Here is an 18,896-nt window from a genome sequence, read left to right on the forward strand (position 1 = left end):
CGAACAGGGGAAGTGATTAATTTGCCAATATCTTGAAGTGGCTTGCTTTTTCAAATTGCCTCTTCACGATACTGTATTAGCAATTTGAAAAAGGAAGACTTGCTTTGGATTGGTTCCAGTGATCACATGTGCGGGATGTCCAAACCGTAGCAATCCTACCCACACCAGAAATGTAGAAGTCCCTTCGATTGAGGCCAGGAAGGTACAAGTAGAAATGTTCTGGTGGTGGGTTGGTGTGTATTAGCAAAGATGTTGTCTGAATGCTGTCTTTAAGGGTGCATCAGCCTCTCCCTGAAGCACTCCAAACAACGGACTCTCCATTTTCTATTATGTAAAAAAAAAAAAAATCAAGAATCTGTGAGGTTTTTTACACAAACCAAGATTAACCCATGCTAAAATACTGTAATATCTAAATGAGACATTAATTCTTTACTAAGCTTCTGCCTTCTGCCGAGCACTGCAGCATTTGCCCACCCAATCCCGGAATAAAGACACGAGATGGTGATATGGATTAAATGCAGGCCACACTTTATTAAATCAACATCAAAATTGTATTTGCCAACATTGGCAAAGGAGGGGGCCTGCTGTAGTGTGGAAACAGGTGAAAGGTGTTGAAAAAAAAAAAGGAGGCTTTGAGACACTGAGATAAATAATATATATATTTTATCTAGTTCTCTTAGGGAAGGGTAAACGGGATTCTAAGAAAACAAAGTGCTAAATATATTACATAACATACCAAAAGCAGTAAACAGAGTAAGCAATGGCAGTTTAGGTAACGCCGACAAACAGGCAAACACAGATAGCTTCTGCCTAGCTCCGTAACTTCGTACCAGACTGTCCAGCTGCTGAAACCAAGTCTACGTGAACTTTTCCACTTCACAAAATACTTTAATGCTATTCTCGAGCTGAGCTAAAATTTCTTAGAAGACATTTCTTCTGAGCAAATTTCATTTTATCATCTGCCGCTTGCACCCAAGCATGCCTTCCGTGTCTACTTTTGGAGAAAGAAAACAATCAGTACTCATAGATCCTTTCCCATATTTCCCAAAAATGGCCACAGTGTCCAGTGCAAGATCAAAACGTGGAAAGTATCCTCTCATAGATCTGTCCCCAGCAAGCTACTATGGAAGAGGTGTCTCTTAGTGCTTGTGTTTTTCTGACCCACTGCATTTGCTGCTTTATTGTTCAGTGGTGCTTCACAGGTGAGTGCATAACGGTGGGCAAGAGCCCTGAAGCTGTCCGTGGTGGATGGGGATCATGGTCATCGTGGTCACATTGCACGCGTACCTGTGGGGCTGGTGTTCAGACTGCTGAAAGACAGTGCAACAACCCAGAGTAAGTCTCATGCCCAACTGTTTCCATAGTCCCTTCATATTTCAATCAGTTTTTAACCTGAAGATCCCAATTCTGGTGTATCTTAAGATCATCCAAGAATGCCCTGCTTTGATGAGCCCTGGAGTTCAGAACAGGGATGGATAGACCTTGGACTTTCTGTATGTCAGCCACCTCCCTTTTGGAAATCCCAGTGCTAAGAAATATACCTGGGAGGTTTTGTCTTGTGGTTTATTCCTTCCGTGGATTACCTTTGGCTGGTGTGGATGGAACTCTTAAATGAGGTTAAAAGCCATCCACTAGCAGCCTGTAAGAATGAGCAAGACAGTTCTTTGGTTTGCATTTCAAGACATTTCTATCAAATGTGCACTTCCCACATATGAACTAGAATGCAGGTTTAAAAATCTCATGCTTTCCTATAAATAATTCCAAATTGCTGGAATGTTTAGTTTGTTGAGGTACAGTGGTGCCTCGCATTACAATGTTAATTCGTTCCAGCGAAATCGCTGTAGAACAAAAACATCGTAAAGAGATTTTTTAAAAGCCCATAGAAACGCATTAAAACCCGATTAATGCATTCCTATGGGCTTGAAACTCACCGTCCAGCGAAGATCCTCCATAGCGCATCCATTTTCACTGCCTGTGCAGCGAGGAATCTGCCCCAGAAAACAGCAGGTGGCCATTTTTTTTACCCGGCGGCCATTTTGAAACCGCCGATCAGCTGTAGGAAAATCGTCGTTTTGCGAGAATCGGTTCCTGAAGCAGGGATCCGATCATCGCAAAGCGAAATTCCCCCATAGGAAACATCATTTTGCGATCGCAAAAACTTCATCGTTATGCGATTTCATCGTAAAACAGAGCGCTCGTCTTGCGAGGCACCACTGTACATAGACTTGTCTGCTAGAGAGCTCTAGTACTGCAGTTCAGAGGAAATCACCAGACTAGCACTGATTTTGTGGTACAGCAGCAGACTACAAATCCCAGCATTCCATAGGATGAAACCATGAGAATAGTTTCAAACACATTAAACTAGTTTCAGATTGCTATACAGTATTATAGGTACAGTAGGAGCGTGGTATCTGTGGGGCATCGGTTCCAAGTTGCCCCCCGAGCGGATGCCAAAATATGTGGAAGTATCTAACACCATACAGTGGGGTCTCAACTTACGAACGGCTCGACATACGAACGTTTCGACTTACGAACCGCTCTCATAGGAATATATGTGTGACAAACCCAGACCTACTGGGATATGCCACAGTTTCACTAAGCTACCACCAACCATTCCCTATAAGAAGTCACACAGACCAGGGATGGATTTTTAAACAAATAAAAGAACAAGGTTTATTTACATAACACACAGGGAAAAATAAAAGGATCAAGTGAATAAGATACAGTAACGTGGCTTAGTCTCAATCATACATACACACAGTTTGGTTCACACAGAACACTTAACTTGAAGCACAGACCCTGAACCTATCAGTTCTGGCTAACCATACAGACACCTGAACCTATCAGGTTGGTACTGACTGACACACAGTAGTACCCTGTCTGACACACAGACTCCCACTCAAGCTTCTTCTCTCAGCTCTTCTCCAGCTTCTCCCTCAGCTTCTCCACACACGCTCCACATATATATACAGTACAGCCCCTCCTCCTGATGTCCCGCCTTCCACTCCCCATAGGATGGAACTTTCCCTCCAAACCCATGACAGGCAGGTAACATCAGTGCTGTATGTAACACCTCCCCTCTTTATAAGTTGTTTTGTAGGGGGAAAGCTAAAGTGCTTTTCTCCAAAAAACAACCTGGATCCAAAACATACTAAAACAGTTATATAATAACATACAATACCATACTTACTTATACTTACACTCTAAGTTAAACATTTACCATTTACAATACATCAAGTTACCTTTATTCATACAAACCAACATGTTTAATAAACAGACACATTTGACTTTTTGTCATCAAAATATATACATAGTCCATGTTTCTTTCGCCGTCTTCATTCTTCAGGTCTTCTTGACAAGGCGTCAGCAACACAGTTCACTGACCCTCTGACCACCTTCACTTCAAAGTCATAGTCTTGCAGGTTTAAAGCCCACCTCATAAGTTTACTATTGTGGGTTTTCATTGTCTTTAACCATTGCAGTGGTGAATGGTCAGTGCACAGAATAAAATGTCTTCCCCAGATGTAAGGCTTGGCCTTCTGGATCGCGTAGACTATGGCCAGACACTCCTTTTCCACAGTTGCCAAATGTCTCTCACCTTTCTGGAGTTTCCTACTCAGGTAGGACACTGGATGCTGGTCACCATTCTCATCCTCCTGGCAAAGAACTGCTCCTACCCCGCTGTTAGACGCATCGGTGTAGATGATGAACTCCCGGTCGAAGTCTGGAGCACGCAGCACTGGATAGTTGATGAGCGCCTCCTTCAACCTCCGGAACGCCTCCTCACAGTCGCTGGTCCACGGGATGCGGTCATCAGCCTTCTTCCTCGTCAGATCGGTCAGCGGAGCCGCAATCTCGCTAAACCTCAGGATGAACTTTCTGTAGTAGCCCACCAACCCAAGAAATGATTTGACTTTTTTCTTGGTGTTGGGTCTGGGCCAATCACGAACTGCTTCTATCTTGGCCTCGAGGGGTTTTATCACTCCTCCCCCTACTATGTGACCCAAGTCTTTTATTTCTGGGCTACCCAGCTGCAGTTTGTTCTCTTTACAGGGCCTAGGCCAAAGCACTTCCTCCCCTGGGTTAAAGTGCCTCTCCCTGGTTTCCTGGTCATCCCAAGCTTTCTTTCTGACCTTTTGAGCTTGCAGGGTCTCTGCTGCTAGCTCTAGGTTTCTCTTTAGGTCATTCCTTAAAGAGTCTATGTATGTCACAACATCTTGTGGGTCATCCTGGGTGATCTGCTCCCAATTTTGTTTGATCAAATCAAGGGGCCCTTTCACCCTTCTCCCAAATAAAAGTTCAAACAGACTGAACCCGGTACTGGCTTGTGGCACTGATCGATAAGCAAACAAAAGGGATTGCAGCTTCTGGTCCCAATTGTTTGGATTCTCTGCCAAGTAAGCCCTAATCATGCGCATTAGAGTCCCATTGAACTTCTCAGTTAACCCATTACTTTCAGGGTGATAGGCAGTGGTTTCCTTGTGCTTAATTCCACAGATTTGCCATAACCGTTTCATGAGCTTCGATGTGAACGATGCGCCCAAATCTGTGATTATTTCTGAGGCAAATCCCATCCTGGACATATACCCCACCAAGGCATCTGCCACTGTGTTAGTTTCAATGTTAGTCAAGGGTATGGCTTCAGGGTACCTCGTGGCATGGTCCACAATGGTGAGAATGAACCGGTTCCCCCTCTTTGTGGCCTTGGGCAAAGGTCCCACAATATCCACCCCTATGCATTTGAACGGAGTGTCAATCACAGGCAAAGGGCACAATTTGCTTTGGTCCTGTCGCGGTTATTCCCCTGCCTTTGACACACATCACATTGTTTACAGAACTCCCTGATCTGCTTCCCTATGTCAGGCCAGTAAAAATTCTGTGTGATTCTCTGCTGTGTTTTGTTCACCCCTAAGTGCGCAGCAAACATGTCAGAGTGCCCCCTTTGTAAGATCATGGGGCGATACTTTTCAGGTACCACTAGCTGACTTCTGATCCCATCTCCCCCTTTTGAGATATTCCTCAGGGTCCCTCTATACAAAATCCCCTTTTTCTCTAGAAATCTCACTGGGGTTTCAGGTGTTAGCTGGGCGTCTGTCACCTGTTCAAAACACTTTTGGAGAGTGGCGTCTGCCTTTTGCTCTTGGCCAAATTTGCTGTCTGTGGTTAAGGTTTCCACCACAGCTTCTGAACTCCCCTCTGCTTCCGTCTCTGGCTCATCATTACCCCCCTGAACTGTCCCCGTGGTGGCTTGTGAACGTGTAATCACTAGCACCCTTTTCACATGTTCAGCCAGGTCATTTCCCACGAGCACGGCTGCTGGCAGAGTCGATGAAATCGCTAGCCGCCAAACTCCCCTCCAGCCTTGAAAGCTTACAGGTACCTCCGCTACTGGCAGTGAGATCACCTGCCCCTCAATCCCTGCCACCTTCATGCTCTCATTTGGGATTATATATTCCCTAGGAATAATATCTGGATGGCACAGGGTCACCTGGGAACAAGTGTCCCTCAGCCCCCGATACTGATGGTCAAGTATTCCTACGTCCACCCCTGCGGTTTCAAACAACTGAGAATCTGTTCTCACGAGCAAGCAGCGCTTGACCTCCACAAGAGGACCATTTTCCTCAGCCTGATCAGCAGATGTAACTGTTCCAGATTGAGTAGCCATGGCAACAGGCTCCCTCAGTGACAAGGAGCTTTGCTCTTTCTGGACACAGAACACAGCTTTTGGCTTGGTTCCACTCGAATCCTGAGGCACAATTCCTTTTAGCTGCTTTAATTTCTCACACTCTGAGATTAGATGGCCCTTTCCCTGACAGAAATAACATTTTCTGCTATATTTTGAGTCCTTCTCATCTTGTTTTGGTTTTCCCTCCAAAATCTGAGGTCTTGGTTTCATGTCTGAGGGCTTCCCTTCACCATGGGCCCCTCCCCCTTGCTGGCTTTTCCCTGGTCCCTGAGAGTACTTGCTGTAGGTTTCTTTAGGTTTTCCCATCGCTTTCCCCTCACCCAAGGGCTTTCTTATTTGGGAAATAAAATCTGCGATCTCGGCTGCTTCTGCCACAGATTTTGGGTTCCTTTCCCTCACCTGGAATTTCAGTTCCCCATGCAGGACTGAATAGAACTGTTCCAGCGCTATCAAGTCTTTGAGCTGCTGAAAGGTCTCTGTCCCCTCCTGAGATAGCCATTTCTCTAGCAGCCTCACCAATTGAGCCCCCACTTGGGTAAAAGTCTGCTCTGGTTTCTTTGTGAGGGACCTGAATCTTTGCCTCAGCTGTTCCGCATTTATCCCATGTCTTGCAAACACCAGTTTTTTAAACTCTGCAAAATCTCTCATCAGTTCCTGTGGCATCTCTGAATAAACCTCAGCCAGGCTACCACTGATTAAAGATCGCATGATGGTCATCTTCTCAGTTTCCCTCACTGAGAAGTCCACAAACGCTCTTTCCACTAGGGAAAAGAACACCTCAGGACAATCTCCCTTGTGGTACACAGGGAATTTCTTCAGGTCAGCTTTAGACAATTGGCCTCCCTCAGAATCCCTATTGTTATTATTGTTCTGGTTCATCATTTCCAATTTTCTTAACTCAAACGCCATCCTTTCTTTTTCCAGAGCAATTTTCTCTCTCTCTAATCTTTCCTCCTTTTCCATTCTCTCTCTCTCTAATTCGAAATGTCTCTGTTTCTCTCTTTCCCTTTCCTCCATTTTTTCTCTCTCTAATCTTTCCTCCACTTCAAATTGCCTCATCCTCAGTTCATGCTGTTGGGCTATGAGCATTTTCCTGAGTTCTGGGTTCTGTTCTCCCGTGCTGTCACCCTGCACTGAGCCAAATTCATCCTCAGAACCTTGGTCTACCTGGGGGTCTTTCACTTCACCCATTTCTGCCATTTGGCTTCGAGTCAAGGGCATAATCCCCCCCCCCAGAACAGGCTGCTTTCAAAAGTCAAGCCTCAAAATAAAGCGACCACTTTTTTTCTTTTTCTTTTGCCTCAGAACCAGCTTTCTATAGATTACTGCTGTTCTTCAGCACTAACTTGCAACAGTTGCGAGCCAGAGTCTACCACCCTCTGCTAGGCCTCTCAGCAGGCAGGCTAGATCACTGCTACTACACAGTTTTGCCTCAGCTTTTTCCCGCCAAAACCGGTTGCCTCAGAGCTCCCTAATCTAGTCCCCAATCTGAGGTTACACGTTCTTCTACTAGCGCACCTCCCCGTGAGGTACACCTAGAAGATTACCTACGTGCTCTCAGATTGTCCCTGACTAGACCCCCCTTGCTCTGGGCACACTTGCCAAGGCTTTGCTGGACCACTGGACAACTGGACCAGTCGTATCCCACACGCTGGACACCAATCAATGTGACAAACCCAGACCTACTGGGATATGCCACAGTTTCACTAAGCTGCCACCAACCATTCCCTATAAGAAGTCACACAGACCAGGGATGGATTTTTAAACAAATAAAAGAACAAGGTTTATTTACATAACACACAGGGAAAAATAAAAGGATCAAGTGAATAAGATACAGTAACGTGGCTTAGTCTCAATCATACATACACACAGTTTGGTTCACACAGAACACTTAACTTGAAGCACAGACCCTGAACCTATCAGTTCTGGCTAACCATACAGACACCTGAACCTATCAGGTTGGTACTGACTGACACACAGTAGTACCCTGTCTGACACACAGACTCCCACTCAAGCTTCTTCTCTCAGCTCTTCTCCAGCTTCTCCCTCAGCTTCTCCACACACGCTCCACATATATATACAGTACAGCCCCTCCTCCTGATGTCCCGCCTTCCACTCCCCATAGGATGGAACTTTCCCTCCAAACCCATGACAGGCAGGTAACATCAGTGCTGTATGTAACAATATGGACTCGGCTTACGAACTTAGATTCGAGTTACGAACTCTTTTTTTTCCCTTTTTTAAAAAGCTAAGTCATCTTAGGTTAAAAGGAAAAAAGAAAAAATATCCCCCTCTAGTGGCAGAAGGCGGAATAGCAGCTTCCCATTAGTTTCTATGGGCGAAAAGAGCAGATACGGATTAAATGGTTTTCAATGTATTCCTATGGGAAATGCAGATTCGACTTAAGAACTTTTCGACCTGAGAACTGCCTTCCAATACGGATTAAGTTCGTAAGTCGAGACCCCACTGTACTAGCTTCCTCTCCTGGCCAGTTCTGGTAAATACATCTTATGGATACATATTTGGGGGTGGGGGGATGTTATTTAGTATTTTCAGGCAGTGGATAAGTAAATCAGTGGATACTGATACTGCAGATAAGAGGTCTTACTGTATATTCCCAAAGTCTTACACTAAGCTTAAGTACATTTAAATTTTCAATAGGTTGTTGTAGGCAACTCCCTACAAGCTAGCAGTCGTCACCTTCTGGCCTTGCAGATGTTATTGGGCACTGCAACTCATCGGATTCCCACTCCAGTGGCTCCTCTGGCGAAGGCCGGCGGGAGTTGTCTTTGAGCAACATCTGCTTTGGGATTTCCAAGTTTTCACATTGGCTTTGTACCTTTAATACCATCCCGCCATGAGAACATTTTAACAGCCAGAATTCTTCCTACCATGCAGCTATGACTTGGGAGAGATCTTCATTAACCATGTTTGGCATCAGAGTAACTCAAAGTACACTTCTCCGTTGAATTGCACATGTCCAAGCTGCGCAGTTGGGGTTACATGTGGATTTTCTAGGAGGCCTTTGATTGGTTCCCCTACTTGAGGGTGGTGGCAAGGAGGCAGCAGCCTGTGCAGTGGCAGCCAGGGTCAGAGCCAAAGACCTTCCACCTCACTCACTCTCCCACCTGGTTCTTTATTTTTAACTGGTAGCTCAGTTCAGTTTGTCTCCCTCTTGCAAAAGAGGGGACTGGCGGGAGGGGAGGAGGCAGATTTCCAGCTGTGAGGAGGAGGTGGAAGAAGGAGAGAGGTTACCGCATGCACCAAGTGGCTGCTACTGCTGTCAACTGGGCTGGAAACACTTGCCTTCTCTTCCACTATTTGTCCCACAGCTGCTTGCTAGCAGGGAGGTGGAAAAGGGAGCCCCCCCCCGGCTTTTCCTCTGCTGGCCCCTGGAATGATTTGCTAATCAGACCCCAGCCTTTCTGCTACAGTGGACCCTCTACTTATGGAATTAATCCATACAGGAATGCCGGCTGCAGGTCGAAAAGTCTGTAGGTTGAGTCTCCATTGACGTACAATGCATTGAAAACCGATTAATCCATAAACGGCCATTTTTATTCCATTTTTGTTCCATTTTGGATTTTTTTCCGGTCTGTAGGTCGATTCTCCAGCTGCAGGCCGAACCTAAATTTTGCGGCCAGAGAAATCTGTAACTCGAAAAGTCTGTAAGTTGAGGGTCCACTGTACTGTGGCCGTGGCAAATGGCCAGCCCTACTTTAGATCTGTTGGGGGAGTCAAGCCAGCCTCTGCAAGACACCCACACACCTAAACCAAAGCTGGCATGCTTTGTTGTTACATTTTTGAGAGCATAAGGATTATACATGGATGGTGAACTACACAGGGGAACAATGCCCCTAACCCTGTGTTGTTGAAGGGAGAAGTGTACTTACTTGGGTTGGCTCCATCCTCGCTGACCTTCCAGTGGGCAGTCACAACTGTACTGTTCCACTTAGTGTTTGGTTTTTAAAGTTGGCTTTTAAAGCTATTTTTAATCTGTTTTTAAAGAACGTCCCTAAAAGACAGGAAGGTGACCAATAAGCTCTTTTAATGAAATAAATAAACAATACATTTCTACTTGCCAGGCTACTGTTGAATGCCCAAGAGGAGAGCCAATAAAGAAATTTGCAGTCCTGTATGGCTATCATTTCTATGGGTAATAGTTGCTGTTAGTAATTGTTACTGAACTGAAGCATGGAATACCTCTTAATAGCAACTGGTGAGCTGAAACAACAATGTAATTCTCTTTATGCTCACCTTTATGCTTGTGACTGGCCAGTTGGTGGCTGGTGGGAAAAATGCTGTACGGATGGGCCATCTGACTATTGGCTGTGCTTGCTAGGTCCCAGAGCATCACTGTACCACTGCTCAGCTATGGATGGCTTTAGCATGCCATGACATTCATTTCTCTTCAAAGAAACTTTCCAACCTCTGGATCAGACCAGTGGAACAAGAGGGTTGGGTTCAGTAAACCAAGGTGGGGAAAGCCATTGAGGTCATTGGGAACTCCCAGAATGCAGTGGAATCAATACATTTCTTAACACCAACAACAAGTTCTGTCCCTTTTAGACCACAGTTTGGAGGGAAGTATTGCACAGGAGAGAGGAAACGATACCGCATGTGTAATGTGAAGCGGTGTCAAAGGAACACACCGAATTTTCGCCAGATGCAATGCAGTGAGTTTGATACAGTTGCCTACAAAAATGAATTCTACCAGTGGATTCCAGTTTATAACACAGGTAAGTAGGAAGCAGAGACTCATCAGCCACCTGGAGTAGTGGCTCTGCTACTAGTCGGGCGGGATAGATAGACAAACAGACAGACAGACAGACAAATCCATGACTAACAGTGAAAATGAATTTCAGTCTTGATCTAGGTTTTGGCCTTAAACAATATTCTGACAAGATCTGATCACTGTTGATTCGCTCAAATGCATGCAATGATCAATTACAATTAAACTGAATTATCATGGTAATTAAAGTTAAGTGGTTCTCACCTAAAGTGCTTGCAAGCAATAGGTATTATTATTGTTGTTGTCATCATAGACCTACAGAGCTGGAAGGGACCCTATGGATCATCAAGTTCAGCCCTTGTCAAGGAGGCACAGTGGGGAATCGAACTCCCAACCTCTGGCTCTGCAGCTGGAGAGCTAAACCACTGAGCAGTTCTATTTCCTGGCACTTAATAAAGGAAGGAGAGTCATTATTCACATATGGATAATTTGAAAAAGAAAAGTCCATTGACCAAGGCTGACATTAAGTCAACACACACACACATACACACACACAGAGAGAGAGAGAGAGAGAGAGAGAGAGAAATGGCTCAAAGAGAACTAGTTTGCAAGCGATTGTTTCTTCAAGTCAGAAAAACAAGCAGCAATTTTTAAAATGACCAGTCTATCTCCTTGGCAGTAAAATTTCTCCCCTGCTGCGTTTGCTGCATTAGAAAACCTTGTATGTGTTGTAAATTGCTTTCTTTAATAAGAACACCACTGAGAATCAACAGAAAATACTGTAGCAGCTTTGGAACTGAATTACAAAAATCAAAAAACATTCATAACTGCTGTGGTAGTTCTGAGACCTGTCACAGTGCTTTCTATTTCCAAAACAGATTTTTTTTTTTGAGAGGGGTTTAGGCCAATTTTGTCGCTCCGTCATGAATGACAGAAATAACTTAGTGCAGACATCAGAGGCATTTTTGTTCTCAGAGTTTGTGAAGAAACTTATGTCGGTGGAATCTATACTCAGCACTCTTGCTCATTTTTAGAAAGCTTTTAGCTTCGAATCTGTAACATTGTATGATTGCACTTTGTGAGTCTTTCGATTTACATGCCTTTGATGGTTCAACACTTGAAAATGTGTTTGATTAATCTAATGTTTGTATTTCTGGGTTTCTCTCTAGCTAATCTGTGTGAGCTTCAGTGCCGCCCTGCAAACAATCACTTTACAGAGAAAATGCTAGATGCCGTTATTGATGGTACGCCTTGCTTTGAAGGGAACAACAGCAGAGACGTCTGTATTAATGGCATGTGTAAGGTATTGGGTATGTTTCCTTCTCTGAACACTTTATGGGTCTATTGATTTACAGGCCTTGAGTGGACCATCTCGATTCTAGTCTTCAGTACTAGTGGTCTTCTGTAAATTGTTGTGGTCTCAAAAGAAATTTTCACTAAGGCTTATATTCCTGGTTCAGAAAATGGTGAGAAGGCAGAGGGTCTAGGATTCAGGTAACTAGTTGGGACGGAGGCTGTTTGGGAAGGGTTGAGGACAATCACACAAAAAAATATCTAAACTGAATCTGTCCTTCTCTGGATGAGAGACAGGCATGAATCACCCCTTCAGCAGTTCGTGCCAGTTTGTTTTCTGGCTGTTTGGTGCTTCTCCAGCCCAACCTCCTGCAATGGGTGCCCACTCAGACACAACACCCTGGCTTCCCTGCCTCACACCCTCTTAGTGCTACCTATGAGTGGATGGCTGTGGCATTCGCCCTCGTGCCCCTTGCCTGACCCTCCAAACACAGAGCACACGAAGGCAAACTACTACTCCTTTTTACCCCCTGCCACCAGTTGATCACTAAATCAACATTAATTATGGAAGGATGAAGATGCAGGTCCAAACTTCACTGTCTTTTAAATAAAATGTTTTTATTGATTACAGATGTTATTTATTCATAGGCAACTTCTATTATCATCAATCTCAACCTTCTATTTGTTATTACAGTTCTTATTCACTTTTCACTCTAATTACACCTCAGACCGCCCAAATACCACACTCTATCTCCTTTTCCACTCTCTCACTCTCTCTGACTCTGACGTACTGACTGTTTCACTCTCTGACTCCACCTCTTTATTACATTTCTCTCGGCTCCGCCTCTCAGCAACATTAGCTTAAGCTTAACTTGGAAACAACTGACTATATATAATAACATGAGGATAAGGTAGGGATCAGTTTCCATTGCATCCCTTCTCTGGGTCCTAATCAGTTTAGATTAAGGTTTCTACCCTATACATACTTGTCTAGGACAGTGGTTCTTAACCTTGGGTTACTCAGGTGTTTTTGGACTGCAACTCCCAGAAGCCTTCACCACCAGCTGTGCTGGGTGGGGTTTCTGGGAGTTGCATTTCAAAAACACCTGAGTAACCCAAGGTTAAGAACCACTGGTCTAGGACTTACCGTATTTTTTGCACCATAAGACGCACTTTTCCCCCACAAAACAGGGGGGTGGAAAGTCTGTGCGTTTTATGGAGCGCAGAAAACAGATTATATTTTCCTGTTTTCTTCTCCTAAAAAATTGGTGCGTCTTATGGAGCGAAAAATACGGGTAGTTGTGAGTAAGCATTCTATTTGTTTGTTTGTTTGTTTGTATAATGCTCATGCTAATGAATTTTTAAAAAGCAAAGCGTGCTGCTTATATACCGCCCCGTAGTGCTTCAAGCACTCTCTGGGCGGTTTACAAGTTAATTATGCAGGCTACGCATTGCCCCCCCCCCCCCCCCGCGAACTGGGTACTCATTTTACCGACCTCGGAAGGATAGAAGGCTGAGTCGACCTTGAGCCACTACCTGGGATTGAACCCCAGGTCGTGAGCACAGTTTGGGCTGCAGTACAGCAGTTTAACCACTGCGCCACGAGGCTCAGTGGTTAAACTTAGACTGAATGAATTCTGGGATATGTTTTTACCCCATGGGAACTTAAATCTATTGAGGACCAGCAGTTGGGTTAGGCATAGTAAAGAGTTAATTTGACATACAGTACTTTGTGTTTACTAAACCTACTGAAAGTCCTCATGCCCAAACCCCAGATTGGCATCAACTTACTGACAGCCAGAGTGCATCCTTTAGAATCATAGTGTTGGACTGCGTCCCAAGATGCTCTAGTCCAGGCCCCCGTGAGTCTGATAAATCCATAGTGCCGTGATTTGCCAAAATATTGCATGGGACTCACTTTGTCTCAGTACACTATGTTACATTGGCTAGAAAGTAAAGAATTGCAGTAGGAAAATACAAGAGATCTGGTAGGAAAAAATGTCCTTAACAATTTATTTCTGTTTTCTAAAATAACAATACATGACCAGCAGTTGAAACTCAGACATATTGTTTATATCTCTTCAGCTAGCATTGTCACAGAACGCTGAATCTGAAGGTCAAGTTCTATAAGAAGTCTGCAACCACCCTGATCCTGTGTCAATAAAATGCTTTATCCAAGTAGATGAAAGTTTAAAGAAAATTCATTAAACTCTTGATTCAATTTCATAATAAAAAGGGGAAGGGAAAGAAGGAAGGGAAGTGGTGCAAAGACATTGTTAGTAAATGTGTGTAGGATATTGCATGTTACATCAAGCTATGTTTTTGAAGTATTTTTAAAAAAACGTTTAACTTACAAGTCAGAATCATGTGCAAACTAAGAAATCTGCCCAGTGTTCAAGAGTATCACACTAGACACATGCATTTTATATATGTATTACCAAGGATATAGATCCCTCCTTCATATGAGACATCAGACTAGCTTACAATAAAATATTAAGCACAATACAGTGGTGCCTCACATAACGGGCGCCCCGTTTAACGACGAATCCGCATAGTGACAATGTTTTTGCGATTGCTTTTGCGATCACATAATGATGTTTCCTATGGGGGAGATCACTTTGCGATGATCGGTAAGCTATTTCGCTTACCGATTTTCGCATAGCGATTATTTTTCCCCAGCTGATCGGCGGTTCCAAAATGGCCACCGGGTAAACAGGGACGGATTCCTCACTTACCGGGCAGCTAAAATGGCCGCTGTATGGAGGATTTTCACTTAAAAGGGAAGTTTTAAGCCCATAGGAACACATTGAAGGAGTTTCAATGCATTCCTATGGGCCTTTTAATTTTGCATAGCAACGAATCTGCATAGCGATGATTTTTGCTGCACGGATTATCATTGCTATGCGGAGCACCACTGTAATATAATTAATGCATAGAAAAAACAATACATTATTTTGGAACTTGAGCTAGTAGGGTCAAATCTAGTCATAGTACATTACTTTAATAAAAATCGGGAATCTATAAAGCTCCTGATGGGCCCTGTTTACCCAGATTAATGTGACAATCATGTCTGAATAGGTATTTCAAGCCACCTAAAGCCTTGGTGGCGCCGTGGGTTAAACCACTGAAGCCTCTGTGCTCCAAGGTCAGAAAGCCTGCAGTCATAAGATCGAATCCACGCGACGGAGTGAGCCCTTATCGCTTGTCCCAGCTCCCGACAACCTAGCGGTTCGAAAGCATGCAAAATGCAAAAATGCGAGTAGATAAATAGATACCACCTCGGTGGGAAGGTAAACGGTGTTCCATGTCTAGTCATGCTGGCCACGTGACCACGGAGGATTGTCTGTGGTCAAACGCTAGCTCAATGGGTTGGAAACGGAGATGAGCACCACCGCCTAGAGTTGGACATGACTGTACAAATTGTCAAGGGGAACCTTTGCCTTTTTTAAAGCCTTGTGAAGGCAGACATGTCTGTTCTGCTTTTGGAACCACCTCACTGAAGGAGCCAGCTGTGCTCTTTAAAGGGGCATTTGCTAATTCTGACGCCATTACCAAGTCTAAGTGATGGTGGATTGCTCAGAATTCTTCTCTTTAGCTGAAGGACAGTGGGAGGATCACATTATAATGCTGAAAGGGCTTAGGGAAGTTTGCTGAAGGGGTTTGCCCCCAAGGAAAATGGCCTGGAATTGACTGCCTTTTCTGAGCTTTCCTCAGGGACCCCATGGTTGGGGATCATGACACAGAATAATATGGGTAAAAAATAAGAGTAGAGTTTGGAGAAGTTACAGTTTTGGACTGCATTTGCTAGAAAACCCCTTGCTGTCAGAGGTATTATGGGAGAGATAGTCTTAAAAAGTAATTTTACACATTGTAAAGGAAGCAAATCAACTACACTCAAAGAAAAAAAAATCTAAATATCCTTTCCAAAACTAAGGAGACATCTGAATGGTTTAGCAGCAGAGCCCTTCTGTGGGGAGTTTTCCATATTTTGGGGTCTGCACTACAGAAATGTATTTTCCCTAGTAGCTAGTCACTATACAGTAGTGTAATGATTAGAGCATTAGACTGGAATTGAGAGATCTGGATTCTAATCCCCAGAAAGTATGAACCTCAGTGGGTGGTCTTGGACTACTCTCTCTCTCTCTCTCTGAGGAAAAAGGATGGGGTATAAATGTAATAATATCCAGTATAGTATGCAGTATAGAGAGTTGAACTAAGACTCACGAGACCTTGGTTCAAATCCCTGCTTGGCCAAGGAAACACTTTTGAGGGGAAACGAAGATAAATTACTACTTGAAAAACTCACATATCTTGAAGGCCTTATTAGGTCTGAAGCACCTTTATGGTCCATGACAACAGCCAGTGTAATAAAGAAAGGAATGACTTCAGATGATAGGGGAATGTTGAAGGAATACCTCTGATGTTGATCCTGGTTACACGAAAATAAGTGACAGGTGATTCTGCAGGTACCTTGACCCAAGCCACAAGGAATTTTAAGAGTCGGAACAGTCGATGTTTGGCAAGCTTCAGCATAGATTGTAACACAATGGGCTCTGTCTGAAGAAGCTGTCAAAGCACTGGCATGGAATCATAGAATAATCGAGTTGGAGCTATAAGGCCATCAAGTCCAACTACCTGCTCAATGCAAGAATCCAAATCAATGCAGATCTGACAGATGGTCGTCCAATTTTCTCTTGAATGCTTCCATCATTGGAGAGCTCGTCATTTCGTTCATTTAGTCGTTTAGTCATGTCCGACTCTTCGTGACCCCATGGACCAGAGCATGCCAGGCCCTCCTGTCTTCCACTGCCTCCCGGAGTTGTGTCAGATTCATGTTGGTTGCTTCGGTGACACTGTCCAACCATCTCATCCTCTATCGTCTCCTTCTCCTCTTGCCTTCACACTTTCCCAACATTAAGATCTTTTCCACCTCCTCACCACCTGCCAAGGTAACTGGTTCCACTGTTGTTTTTCCTGATATTCAGCCTAAATCTAGCTTCCTGTAGTTTGAGCCCGTTATTACAGGCACTGTACTCTGGGATGATCAAGAACAGTTCCTGCTCCTCCTCCGTATGATTACCTTTTAAATATTTGAAAAGTGTTATCGTATCTTCCCTCAGTCTTCCTTTCTGAAGATTAATCATGCCCAGTTCTTTCAGTCTTTCCTCACTGGGCCTGGTTTCCAGTCACTTTATCATCCTTGTTCACCTACTCTGAACTTGCTCTAGTTGGCATCCTTCTTCAAGTGTAATGCCCAGAACTGGACACAGAACTCTAGATGAGGGCTAACCAGTGCTGAATAGAGGGGAACTAGTACGTCACAGGATTTGGAGACTATACTCGTGTCAATGCATCCTAAAATAGCACTGGCCTTTTTTTCCCCTTCAGCCACGTCATATGCCTATGATAGGTGGTTCCACCAGGGAAATTTTGTAGCCCAGTTTTGAACTAACTACAGTTTGCAGACTGTTCTGACAGACAGCCCAGCACATTACTGGCAATCTCCAAAATATCTTATTGCTACAAAATGAGTTTTTTTGCTGGCAGGGAGTTTGAAAGATCACACCTTCAGGGAAATGAGAACATCGAAGACGATCCTTTGCAAGTTTTAATGGGAAACACTTTTGAGTGCTAATCATGTGTCACACGATCATCTCCATCAAGGAACTCAGTTTGGTAACTGGCCTTCAGGGATGATAGTTAGGAACAGCTTCTGTACTGATCATGAAATGAACCATTCTTATCAGGTTCCGAATAACAGCTTTGATGAGTGCTCAGATAACTAGATCTTTCTATTTTGTATGTCATTGTGGAAGTACTATGACCTTTAAAAACCTTCTTATGGTTACACATGACAACTAAGGCCTATAAAAAATCTCAATCTGTTTTTCTCACTGAATATACCGTGCTTTATCTCTTTGAAGTCCTTTGCAGGATGTCATGCCAACTTGGTTCTGTGTTGTACGACATTGTGGCATGACATTTTGAAAACTATTCAAGGGAATAAAAGCCATTTTCTTCTAATAGCACCATGGTAGTGCCTTGTTCGACATCTCTTGAAATAATCAGACAATATCTGGAGCTGAACCAATAAGCAACAAAATTACTTTCAACTAATCCTAGGAAAAAACTGATTAGCCAAGAAATATCAGCCACTGTATTGAAAATGGATAGCCTTTTATCAAGGAGGGGTTGCCAAAAGAGTGATATTGCATCACTGCCTATGTTATAATTCTTGTTGCAGATGATGGGTACAGTTCGGCTTGCAGTAAAAGCGCGTATGTTTAAGCTGGGAGGAATAGATGTTGTGGGGGGTTACTTAGGCTTCCTATACTTTCCTTCACTTCCTCTACATTGATCGTACTTCTAAAGTACCTGATATTTAAATCGAGTGGAGTTCTCACTGGTTGCTTGGTCTTGATTTTAATACTTCTCAGAGGTCAAGAGAGATGTGACTACTTCCTTTTTTGGAAGATCCTGAGGTAATGCTAGAGAGCTCGGGGGGTTAGGTATCTGGTTGTGGAGTCAGAGTTTGGAAGTTTGATTCCCCACTGTGCCTCTTTGACAGGGGCTGGACTCAGTGATCCATTAGGGTTCTTTCCAGCTCTGCAGTTCTGAGATTTAATGTTGATGTTTGGTTATTTAAAAACAAAAAGAAAAGAATGTAAAAACAGAGTTACAGAAAGTGTGGTATGTTCTCAATCAGAGGTTGTTAACCCCTGGTCCACGGCCTGGTGCCAGTCCGTGGCTTGAGCTGGACCGGACCGCGGAGACAGACCCCCCTGCCCCTGCACACACTTCCTTCCCCACAGCTGCTTTACACACACACGCGCATGCCAGCGCTGGCATGAGTGCTCCCCCACCCCTTCATGCATGCACCAGAGCACCTGTGAGGGCATGCAGATGCTCCTGCGCATGCGTGAAAGGGTGGGGGAGCGCTCATGCCAGCACTGGCATGTACATGCCGCCCACCACTTCGTGCATGTGCCCAAGAGCATGCACACACCACCCCAGGCGCACGAGAGGTGCCCCACCTTCCTCAAGGGCTCAGCCAGTCCACAGTCCCAAAAGGCTGGGGACCGCTGTTCTAAATCACACCATGATTTAAAGCCCAGGCCAAATGACTCTGCTGGCCCCATTCACCAATAATAGGCCTTGCTTGATCCCATATATTATGAACATAGC

The 18,896-nt window shown here is 44.2% G+C and overlaps 1 protein-coding gene across 1 annotated transcript in view; it reads left to right on the plus strand.

The window, feature by feature from the left end:
- ADAMTS12 (ADAM metallopeptidase with thrombospondin type 1 motif 12) overlaps nt 1-18,896 on the plus strand; it is a 184,402-nt gene that overhangs the window by 127,810 nt on the left and 37,696 nt on the right. The window contains exons 11-13 of the mRNA XM_072992863.2: nt 1,190-1,335; nt 10,256-10,425; nt 11,588-11,721. Of these exons, the coding sequence (XP_072848964.2) occupies nt 1,190-1,335; nt 10,256-10,425; nt 11,588-11,721 (450 nt within the window). The remainder of the gene's footprint in view (nt 1-1,189; nt 1,336-10,255; nt 10,426-11,587; nt 11,722-18,896) is intronic.

This window comes from Pogona vitticeps, chromosome 2 (assembly GCF_051106095.1).
Source record: "Pogona vitticeps strain Pit_001003342236 chromosome 2, PviZW2.1, whole genome shotgun sequence".
Classification (NCBI taxonomy): Eukaryota; Metazoa; Chordata; class Lepidosauria; order Squamata; family Agamidae; genus Pogona; species Pogona vitticeps.